The 11,931-nt window shown below is 34.1% G+C and overlaps 1 protein-coding gene across 5 annotated transcripts; it reads right to left on the reverse strand.

The window, feature by feature from the left end:
* Positions 1-1,087: 1,087 nt before the first annotated feature.
* On the reverse strand, positions 1,088-6,520 carry LOC115956037. 5 transcript variants are annotated; one of them, XM_031074492.1, is made up of 6 exons: positions 6,413-6,520; positions 4,657-5,408; positions 3,999-4,057; positions 3,142-3,270; positions 2,479-2,614; positions 1,088-1,628 (listed from the first exon to the last, which is right to left on the reverse strand). In XM_031074492.1, the coding sequence occupies exons 2-6, from the start codon at positions 5,359-5,361 to the stop codon at positions 1,320-1,322; spliced, it is 1,338 nt and encodes a 445-aa protein (XP_030930352.1). In that variant the 5' UTR covers positions 5,362-5,408; positions 6,413-6,520; the 3' UTR covers positions 1,088-1,319. The 5 variants fall into 5 exon arrangements, with proteins under 5 accessions (XP_030930352.1, XP_030930351.1, XP_030930353.1 ...); XM_031074491.1 differs by lacking the exon at positions 6,413-6,520 and adding an exon at positions 5,836-6,306; XM_031074493.1 differs by lacking the exon at positions 6,413-6,520 and adding an exon at positions 5,662-6,306.
* Between the last annotated feature and the right edge of the window lie 5,411 nt (positions 6,521-11,931).

The raw sequence follows: 11,931 nt of genomic DNA on the forward strand, positions 1-11,931 counted from the left end.
TTGTATTGATTAATAAAACACAAATTATGTTATTATTTCCAATGACATTAAATTTAATATAGGCATGTGTTTGCATTTAATTAGGAAAACTAATGTACTACACCTAAGATACTGGATCTAAGTTTTGCTCTTATAAAATAATGTTTCTTAACTAGTCTTCATATAGTCATGTTATTTGCAGATACACTTTGTGCTTTGTGAATCTTAGGTCCTCTTAGCAGAATTGTTTTCTTTTGAAATTTTTAAGATGAGAATAATGCTGATTGACCTTTTCAGGGTAAGCTTAAGAAATGTGACATACATTTGTGATTAGGATTTAGGAAATGATAATGATCCTCCATTCGGTTTCAAAAAAAAAAAAAAAAAAATGATCCTCCATTCTGAATTTTCATCCTTTGAATGGTTGGAGTTAAAAAAGGCCAACTTCTAAAACAAGGTGGTAGTTTTGGGTTTGGCTTCCCTTTTATGCACAAAAGCTGATATGGGTACAATACCTGTTCTAAAATGATCACGTGTTAGCCATGTGTTCTATCTAGTGCTTCTATACACTGATGAGAAATCTCACCTAGTAAAATATTATTACCTACCGTACTGCAGAGGGGGAAGCCATGTGATGTGACAAACTTAATTATAATGGCCAGACGTGATCCTATTATCCCTGAATGGTTGTTTCTTATCAATATCTGTCACAATATTTTACCATAGATTCCACTATGATTCCATTTTTCTTTTTATTTTAAAAAGGTATTAGTTTTGGCGTGGAAATATCATTTCTGGTGACAGAAAATCTACCTCACGATAACAAATGTCTTGAATCCCTATGTTTTTATTACCATCTTATTAAATGATCTATAGCACCTTAAGCTAATGTTAAGACTTAGGTCCAAGACTATAATTCGGTGTAGCACCGTTTTTTATATTTTTAAAGCTAAGGTTTTTATTACCTTCATACACTTTCATCAAATGCTAGCATGTACCTATCCAAAAAAGAAAAAAAAAAAAAAAAAGATAGCATGTGCTCTCGACCAGCATTCACCAGCTGAATGCTTGCTGAACCTCAGTACTTTAATTTCGTTATCAGAAAGGATAAAGAGTGCAATGACAAAATCATGACCAAATTTACATTAAAAAACAAAAATCTTTTTACATTTGATCAAAGTGGGACGAACATGTACAGCCTTCAAGTCTCTTATCAGATATCCCCGTATGGATTGTAACCCAACATAACTCATGAACCCCTTACGAAAGGGTTTGTTGATATGAATGAAAGAATGATTTTTGTAAAGCTAAGTTACAGTATGAAAATTCTTCAGAACATTTTATGACTTCTTGAACACCATATGACCAGAATCATCCTCATCAAATAGACGCCCCACAAATCCATCCCAACTTTCCCTTCTTCTATTAAAGGATAAGATTTCCTCTCTTGACTTGCCAGAATTCTCACCTCCTTCCATTTCATGAAATGTTCCATATGTATGAGGTGAGAATGCTTGAGGGATATCCAAAGCAATGGCTCTCTGAAGTGCTGCCTTGTATTCCTGGCTGTGTTCTCGGGCAAGATACTCCTGCCGTTTCATCCTCTGATTTGTTGGGATTGCCATAATTTTATCTTTCTCCCGCATTAACTGAAGTCAAGAGAAATAACATTTTTAAACCACTGCAAAGAAACAAAATAAGCTCTTGATGTCAACCACTTAAACTAAAAGCGGTACTTGGATATACATGTCTACTTTAAATTCACTATGAAGACATTGGATTCGTGTTTATAAGAGAGTCAGTTAAAAATTGATAACACGGAGAATTCTTGGAATACTGAAAAAGAATTTAATTGATTTAAACTAGCCATAACATAATTTATCAAAAAAAAAAAAAAAAAAAAACTAGCCATAACATAGAGATTCGTATGAACATTGCAGCAGTAGCAGAACCTATATGGCATGAAAATTGGAACAGGATAGTGTTCTACTTTAGCTTGTGAAAGCCATTTGATAAACAGATATAAGCTTGTAAAAGCCAAATAGATTTATCAAATGATAAACGAAAAAAAGGGCATCTATAGAAAAAATAATAAAATAAATGGTTTGCAAGAGCAGTTTTTAAGTGCCTCCAATCCTTCATATTTAAAGCTTGGATGTAGGAGCTAAGTATTTAGGCACAGTACCATCAAAACCCAGGCGGGGAAAGGGAAAGGTTTGTAAGATAATCCCATGGATACTTGGGTGCTTGTAAGAAACTAGCTCAACTGTGTATGTGTAAGTTCTATGTATTGAACAATTCTCATATGATTTTAATAAATGCAGCTGAATAAACATGGAACCGATATGATTATGTACTTTCCACAATGCTTTGTGATAATAAACGTCTTCTCTTTCACAACGGCCAAATAAAATGGTATTTGCATCCTAGCTTCAAACAGGAACAATATTGGGGAGATAGACTTGTTTCTATAACCAAATTCTATTGATGATAACTTACATCAAGAGCCCTTTGTGATTCTCTCTCTACCCAAATGAGAGCATGGTCAGAAGTTGCATTGCAAGAGAGAACCACGTGATCAAACCTCCCATCCACAGGTACCGCCGTCCTCACAACTGGCGGAAATCTTCCTAACCTGCAACATGGAAAAGAAATTGTACATGAAGCACCAAACTGGTGCCATAATTTAAAATAATGAGCTCAGTGCTTGATAGCTGTGAATCCACAACATCGTGCTTGGGATGGGTTCATAGGTTCTTCATGAGGTGATGTCAGGTGGCATAGATCAACTTTGGTGAAGCCAAATCCAGACTCCAGCATATCATGTTACCCCACCCACCCCAAAAGAATCAGGGAAGAAAATATTTTGTCGTTCCAAAAGATGGTGCCCATACAATGTGCCCCAAAGAGCACCAGCAAGTGACATTAATCTCCCAGGAGCTAGCCCCTCACATAAAACTTTTATACAAACATAGCAGCTAGATACCTAGAAACAATCACTAATCTTATCAAACTCACTTCTATATCCCACCCCAAAAAAAAAAAAAGTTATCTTCCTCTCACTTGCTCAAGTTGCTCTGTGACAGTAATCATCAAGATAGTGCCTCTTCCTAATTGACCTAATGTTTGGGATCATCATGCTCAATATGAACCTTATTATACCTTAAGGGCTTCCGCTCAACAATGTGATAGAGGCGACCAGGTGCATAGAGCCGCCTTGGATCTTTAAGCATCTTCTCCTCCAGGGTACATGTATCCTTCAAGCACGTTAGGCACAATAAACATGGCAAACTGTCCAAATGAAGGAAACCAAACTTAGAATCTCACCTGGATGGTGCACTTTGAATAGTATCAGAAAATAAATTAGTAACATACTAAAAATACATGTGTATGAAAGAATTTATTTTGTGTAACAATTATTCATGGTTTCCTCAAAGAGCTCCCAATAAATACTAGAGCCTTACTTCGTTTAGAGAAAATAAAGAGGGATACATCATTGGTGTGGTTGGGAGTCTTGGGACCAGACGATAAAAAAGAATGCTTCTAATTTCACAAGCAGATGGAATACAAACTAGAATTTGAAAGAATTATTTATGACTCTCTGTCTTCCCCCCTCCCCCCAACCTAAGAGGGGGGAAGAAAGAAAGAAAACAATGATTATCATTAAAGGTTGAAAGAAATTTATTCTGTTTAGTAGTATGCTTTCACCATCTGTCCTCAGATGTACAAGAGATCAGGAGTTCAAGTCTTTAAATTCCATCCCCCCTCCCCCCAAAAAAAAGGAAAAAAAAAAGGGTAAATCTGTGTATATGCCATAATCAATACATTCCAAGACTGATAGAAGTCATCTTTTCCTTAAGTTCCTCCCACATTGTTGGTGTCTTAGTCTGATGATAAAGAGCTATTACAAGGAGCGGACGTCATGAGTTGAAACTCTCAAAAAAAAAAGAAAAAAAAGAATCATGCATGCTAGGAACTACCAAATGAAAGAACGGTGGCTATGACATACTATTTTTTACCAGATAAGTGATTTGAATACGTCTTCCAGGGCAGTGGTTGTCCGAGGTAAGAAATCGTCCTGGTTCATTAAAACAACTCATATTAAAAACAATAGAACACACAATCGTCCATATGCAAAAAGGTCATCAATATAAATTGTAATGTAATACTGGGAAAGAAATTAACTTTTTTTGACATTTAAACCCTTAACTAATGCACCCATATTATGTTTGCAAACCCGTCCTGCTTATGGCAGCTAACTTGATCATCAAATTTATGACGTGCTTTGTAAGAAGATTTGCTGCTCGTCTAATAGTACATCCCTTAACATATTCATCTCTGGCAAATTAGTTATATAATTCTAAGGAGTAATGAATCTATGATTCAGTAAATGCTTCGGTTGTAAGATTTTTGTGTTGACAGAAGATTAATACAAGTAATAGTCTTTCACCATTTCAAAGTGTGACAATACATTTTCCAAAATTATTATATGATGAAAAATATGATAAATATTACCATATATCATTTTGAGTTTTTGAATATATCATGATGAGGACAATATGCACAACTAAACCTGGTCCACTGAAAATATCACGCTTCTATTCCAATATAAGTCAATATTAACCAAATTACTGATGGCAAGGCACCCAAATCTACAGTGGAATCTGATGATTGTACCTGGAGTACAACAGAACTGATAATATCTGCATATCTGACAGCCAAATTTAGTGACATACACCGAGCAGGAGCTACAGCATAGCATCTGATCCTCTTTCTCTCAATATTTCCCAATTTACCCAGATTCTGAACTACCACCAATGTCAGCAATGCTACCACCCCTGCTCCTAGGGAATGACCAGTAAATGTCAGGCTATAATTTGGATTCCTTTCAACCAATTCCCTCAAAACCTCACACTCTGCATCAAAAACCCACTCTGCTGCCTTTAATAAGCCATTGTGGACATACCCACCACCAAATTTTGTCTGCCCCAGTTTGTTATCTAGCAAAACAGCATAATCACTTTCCTTAGCTAAATTTAGTCCCCTAACTGCCAGGATTATATCAGCATTATCGTGGTCAAGGTAAATCATATAAGGAGTAACACGGCCTAAAGTATCTTCATAATCTTTACGTAAGAATACCCAATCAGGATTAATTCCATAGCCTCCAGGGGGAGCCCAAAGCGGGTTACAAATATCTTCTTCATAGCCAAATAAGATTAGGCGACAAAGGCGAGGCACATTCTCAAATTCTTCAGCAGTGGCTAGGCCCCAGTTTTCACTTTCATGGCCTGCAGTATAAAGGCATTTCTGCCACACCCAACGAGCACAGGCCAAACAGTACACACATTCAAGGATGGGAAGTCCACAGACGATTGACATAGATGCCTATAAATCAAGCATGTTAACAGGTACCAAGGAATATGATTCTGCGAATTCGACAATGAAAAAATATATAAGTATAAATCATAATTGAAATTTTCCTAGAAATTGAAAAATAATGTGTTTTCATTTATTTGAAAATTGACTTAAAATTCAACTGAGTTTAACAAATATTTTGAATCCTAAAGAAGTTTCCAGCTAAAAATTAATAAAAATAGATTTTGATATTAGTTATACTGATACAAGCAGAAAATATTAAATAATATGGAAATCAATATGTGGAATCTATAGTTTAAAAACCTTAAATCGGCAACTCAGTAACAAATATGACCTTGCAGCAGATGAAAGTTATTGAAACAGATACTCCAATAGCAGTCAATATGAAGACTGAGCTAATTGAATCAAACAACAAGAAACTGAGCACTTCATGGAGGGTTTTAAGGAGTTATCAAAGAAAAAGATATACAAACTTACAAAGCTCAAGGTGCATGTACTACTTCACACAAAACAGCAATTCTGAATTTCAAAGCAGACCCATTTGTGGGAATATGAATTGTGCACAGAATCGAGTTTTAGCTAAAGAATACAACTTTCAACCAATATGGGTCAACCCCAGTTGTTAAAAACTGAAATTGGAAGATACCCAGGTTTTAGAACTTTAAAACAAAGACTTTTTACTTATTGGGTTTGTGGGCATAGGGTTTTTCGGAACAAAAGCAACAAAGATCAGCAGCTGTACACAGACACAGGCATAATAATTACTTGGACCCCTTACAAAATATTATAAAAACAATTAAAAATCATATTTTGATTAAAGAAGACTGGAAGTTAATTACAAACTGAGGTTTTGGCGGTGCTGAATTGGGAAAGTTAAAGCTCAAAGACAAAAGAATTATACTATATAGAATAAAAATAAAAACAAGAATGAAAAAAAAAAAGGGACTGAAAGAGAGAGAGAGAGATAGAAGGAAGACAGAGTTTTTTTTTTTTTTTTTGGAGAATGACAAGGAAGACAAAGTTGAGTTGTCAAGTTTGGTTGTGGTGTACGTACCTGCTAGTCAAACCCATTTCTTTTTTGGGTAGGCTTCAAGAATCTACCTTGCTTCAGATTCCGTTTGCTTGTATGATGATTGGTTTGATCGTTGATGGTTTAATTGCTGAAAAGAAAAAAAAAAAAGATTATTTATATTTTATTGTGAATAAAGTTTGGCCACATCTAGCCTAATAATCACTTATTGGACGCGAACTTTTGATTATTAGGATTACATTTCCTTTTTCTTTTTCTTTTTTTTCTTCTCTTGCACAGTTTTCAGCCGAGATTAAATTTCCTTCTTGTTTACAAAATTTTCAGAAGAATAAACTCGATTATTTATATTTTAGGAGAAATTACAATTGACAACGGTGGTTTGATTGAAATTTTAAATTCGCTACGTGCAATTTAAAATTAGACATTTTAAAGGATTCACATCAAGAATAGGACTTGTTTGGTAAGCCAACTTAAACTCACATTTTTATATTTTAAGCAATTTTACATATTTTTTCATCTACACGTATATGAAAAACACCTAAACAACATTACTCAAACTATACTACCAAACAGGCTGTAAAAATTATAGCATTTAACATTTCGAAAAGTCACTTTATTTATTTTCACATCTCGGCTAAAAACTATTCATTTTTTTATCTCTCTCTCTCTCTCTCTCTCTCTCTCTCTCTCTGATGTCCACCTTTACAACCCACCATTCACCATCTCCACAAAACCCACAACCATCCCACCTCTCTCTCTCTCTCTCTCTCTCTCTCTCTCTCTCTCTCTCTCTCTCTCTCTCTCTCTCTCTCTCTCTCTGTCCACCCACACCATTCACCATCTCCACAAAACCCACAACCACCACCACCCATAATCCGTCAAACTCATAATTTTTATTCCTTTTTCCTGATTTTCTTAGCAACCAAACAAACTCACAAGCATCAATGAAATCAAAACAAAAAAAAAAAAAAAAGGTAAATTACAAAATTGGTCCCTATCCTTTATGTCAAATCTCAATTTGGTCCTTAACCTTTCAGTTGTGTCGGTTTGGTCTCTAACCTTTTGGTCTCGTGTTAAAATGGTCCTTACCGTTAAGTGATAGATGGAAAATGCTGACATGTCTAACTAGTAAAAATAAAATATTATTTTCACTTACATAGATGGCCATGTGTACTACCACGTCAACAATAAAATGAAATATAAAAAAATAAAAAATAAATTCATCAATGCCCTCTGTGCTCACAGTAACCCATAACCCACACCTCCAAAATCCATGAGATTAAACGCCATAAGTCTCAGCCTGGCATATGCTTTCCTCAATTAACACCATGACCAAACACGAAAAACCCATCAAAGATATTCCTTTGCCAAACGAAAACCGAAGCGCACACAATGATCCACAATAAAATGCGTTGAAAACAATGCTACCAATATCCTTTAGTAATGCAACAGGTGTGAATATTTCTTTGATTTTGATTGTATGATCATGGTTACTGCTCTTCTTCTTTTTTTCTTTGTATAATCATTCCAATTTTTTAAGGTCTGTGTTTTTACTTGTTTCCTTTTGGTTTTAATCTTGTTTACATTGTTTGCTAATTTGGGCTTTTTAGTTTTACAGTATCGATTTTTTTTAAGAATCTATAACAGTATTGATCTCAAGTGGGTATTTGATTTCGGGGTGCATTTGTATTTGTTTTCCTGGCTTCATTTCTTCTTAAAATAATCTTACAAAAAACTTGTGTTTTACTCCATTTGTATTCAATTGATTGGCCTAACTGAAGGAGCTTGGAGAGTTTTGGTCATGGAGTCTGAGGAAAGAGAGAAGGGGACACAGAGAGCGTTAGAGTGAATTAGGAAATGTTGATATTTATAATTAATGCACGTGGTAGCTTATGTGGAAGTCATGTAGCATAAAAAAATAAAAAAATGATATGTCTACAACATTATTACAACAAATCCTAAGTGGTAAGTTGTTACTGGTTGTTATTGTTGGGACAAAAAAGTAATCTTAGTGTTATTTTCAAATTTGAACCAATAACAACTAACCACCTGTGATTTGTTGTAAAAATTTTATAGACGTAGCATCTCTCAAAAAAATAATATTTTAATTTGACCGTTATCCATGTCAACATTTTTCATCTATCACTTAAAGGTAGGACAATTTTGACACAATGCCAAAAAGTTAGGGACTAAACTGACACAATTGAAAGAATAAGGACCAAATTGAGATATAATGTAAAGGATAAGGACCAAATTTGTAATTTACCCAAAAAAATACAGAGATCGATCTCAGCCATCCCATAGCCCGATCTTAACCACCCCCAACTTGATCTCAACCAACCACTCCGATCTCAAGCCCAGCCTGATCTCAACCAACCACTCCGATCTCAAGCCCAGCCTGATCTCAACCCCAACGAAAACCCACCCACCCTGATCTTAACCCCAGCCAAAACCAACAAGGCAACCCCAACCACAAAAGCATCCACCATCCACCACCCATTAGCCACCACAGCCCCTCCGATCTCAACCCAAAAACGCCAAGAACACCGACCCAAAAAGAGGGAGAAGAAAGGTGCTGGAGAGAAGAAAAAAAAAAGAGAAAGAAGGAAAAAAAGAGAGAAGAAGTGAGACGGCTGGAGATTGGAGAGAAGGAAAAAGAAAAAGAGAGAAGCCTGAGAGAAAAGAGGGAGAGAGAAAAATATATTTTATTAAGAGAAGAGATAGAATCTAATAAAATATTATTATTTTTATGAGATTGTTGCTATAGTAGACTGTCAAAGATGACATTTTACTGTAGCTAAAATATTAGGGCCCGATTGATAGAGGAGTTTGAGTAATGTTGTTTGTAATTTTTTGAAATATGTGTGGGTGAAAAAGTGTGTAGAAATGTGTGTAATGTTGATTAAAAACTGAAAATAAATTGTTTAACTACTCTACCAAACGGGGCTAAAACTTTTAAGAATAGCAACCCTGATGTGTGTGACTTTTTGAGAGGATGAGAATTAAAAATGAGATTTTAGCATTTTCACATCCTTGATGTGAATGCTCTTACCTTCTAGAAGTTTGACTGAAATTTAAATTGCATACTTGTAGTTTGAAATCTCACGATGTAAGTATTCTGTTGGATTCTTTTTAATCTTATATTTTTATATTTTTTGTATTTTTAGAGGAGAGAGACATAAAAGTGGAGCAAAATTATATATTTAGCCATATTTTTAATAGAGATGAGTTATGGAAATCTAATTGAACTAATCTCAAGTGGGTAAAGTATCAAATTTCAAACTACAGGTAGGCAACTTAAATTTCAGCTAAACCACAGGTGGGTAAGTTATAATTTTCCCTATATTTTATTATGGACAAAGTTTGGGAGCAAACTTTATTTTATTGTAGTTTAAGGCTACAACTCCACTTATAGGTGTAAATTCTGACCGTTGGGATTACATTTTTTTCTTATATTCTCCATATTTGCAAAATTTTCAGAATAGCAAATAACAAAAATAAATAATTATGTCATCAATCAAATATTTAAATTTTAAATTTTTATAATATAAAATTATGTTCAAAATGTAATTTTATAAAACAAATAATAAATAAAATATGATTAACATGGAAATTTACATATGCTTTAAGAATATGAAGAAAATACAATTAATAGTAGATGAAAATACAATAAACAGATAGATTTTCAAAACATATAGCTATGTTACAACCAATTTGTAGCTAAACTTTGTCCATTTATTATTTAGCTTATCTAGCTAGTTCAAGTTGAAATCTATACACGAATATTAAATCATTTGAGTTTAAACATAATAATGTTTTTGCAAACAAACTTGTAAGTATAATATTTGCTTTAAGTATATATAATATTATATGTTTATATGTATGCATATATAATATTGTATTTATATAGACTTGTTTTTATTTTTATAGGAATATAAACTATATTTGATTGTGTACTTTTTATTTATTTATAAATAAGTTCATAAAATATCAAATTATTATTTATGTATTGATAATAGAAATACATCATTTTGTAATAAAATTATATATGATTTTTTAGAGTACAATGTTGGTCAATCTAATTTTTACAAATTCAGAAATGAAAATAATTATATCCAATTAACTCAAATAATAAAATTTCAATTATAATTTATTTATTAGTTATTATGTTAGATTCGTGGAGAAATAAAAAATTATGGATGTAACATTTACTATATTGGAAAAAAAAATAAGTTAATCAGTGAACAAAGTCAATATTGTTTGACAATAAAATAAATGAAACTTGAATATGTAATATAGTTTGTGTACGGCACTTAAACGCCCAAGTTCATATTGGGCCTTGGACCATGAATCAATGATATGGGCCAAGGATCTAATCTTCACATCGACAAAGGCCCCAGCCCAGACCCACGAATAGCCACCAACGTGAACTGAGTATTGTCAGGACACTTAGAAAGTGGATCGCATATGCCCTGCTCACAGGATGCTCGGGAAACCATTCCCGGTAACTATGCACATGCTCAGTCACATCGCCCAGACACATCACCGTTTACGTGCCTGGCAAAACCTTAGGAAACTCCGCTGCCAAACACATTAACTGAAGTGAGAACCATTTTTAAGGCCACTCGTACCTAAAAACCCACTTAAGCCCATTGACATTGGACCCTTCTTTGCACTAAGGGAGAAGATAATGATGATCACCCCATTAACGAATGCTATAAATAGGAGAAATGAATGGATAGTTGGGGGATGCAATTCTGAGGGAAAGAAGAAAGTAAGAAAGAAAGAGAGAGAGAGAGAGAGAGAGAGAGAGAGAGAGGAGTTAACGTTGAGAAAAAGGGAGAAAAGTGTTTGCATTGGGTCCCTTAGCCTAGGATAACCCAAGGTAGGATACTCAGACCCACCAAATCAATAGATTGTGAGCCCAAATAGTGGTTTGGCCCATCAAGCTTGTCCTTGGAGCTTACAGTTATTTTAACCCATCTCATAGTTTCGTTGTGGGCACAGGCGCACAACAGAAAGTTTAGTATGATTTTTTAAATAATATAGTGTATTTAAGACTCATACTAGCATGCAAAGACTATGCATGTGCTACTTGTTAGTGATAGAAATAAAGCAAAGTCTCGTACAAAAGTAACAAAAAATCTCAAATTCAAAAAAAAAAGGATATTGTGCTGTACAGGTGGAAAGAAAAAGGAAAAAATAAATGGAAAGAAATGAATATGGAAAGAGAGAAAAAAAAATTATAGTATTAATTAGGTAATGAGGGGAAAATGAATAACATTTAATAATGTTTTTTCAATTGTTAGATCTTTTAAAAATTTACGGTGTAAAAAATGTGTAACTTTACAAACGTTACACCAAGTATAACTTGAACCAATCTCTAGATATATATACACACAAGATAGAAATTTTACTCTAGAATTATCTAAGTGTATATGTGTGTGAAACTTTCTCGTTGAGACTTATACCCCGGCCTATGCCCCCCACACCCCACAAATACTTATACTTGTAGAGTGATCATCGTGTCAAGGGTGCGCCGC

This window comes from Quercus lobata, chromosome 8, assembly GCF_001633185.2.
Source record: "Quercus lobata isolate SW786 chromosome 8, ValleyOak3.0 Primary Assembly, whole genome shotgun sequence".
NCBI lineage: Eukaryota > Viridiplantae > Streptophyta > Magnoliopsida > Fagales > Fagaceae > Quercus > Quercus lobata.

Excerpts from the sequence above, each read along its gene's own strand:
- LOC115956037 (XM_031074492.1), bottom strand. The coding sequence starts at position 5,361 with ATGTCAATCGTCTGTGGACTTCCCATCCTTGAATGTGTGTACTGTTTG. Across the intron at positions 2,615-3,141 it reads GTTGAGCGGAAGCCCTTAAG|GTTAGGAAGATTTCCGCCAG; the intron begins GTATAATAAGGT and ends TCCATGTTGCAG. Across the intron at positions 1,629-2,478 it reads AATCACAAAGGGCTCTTGAT|TTAATGCGGGAGAAAGATAA; the intron begins GTAAGTTATCAT and ends TCTTGACTTCAG.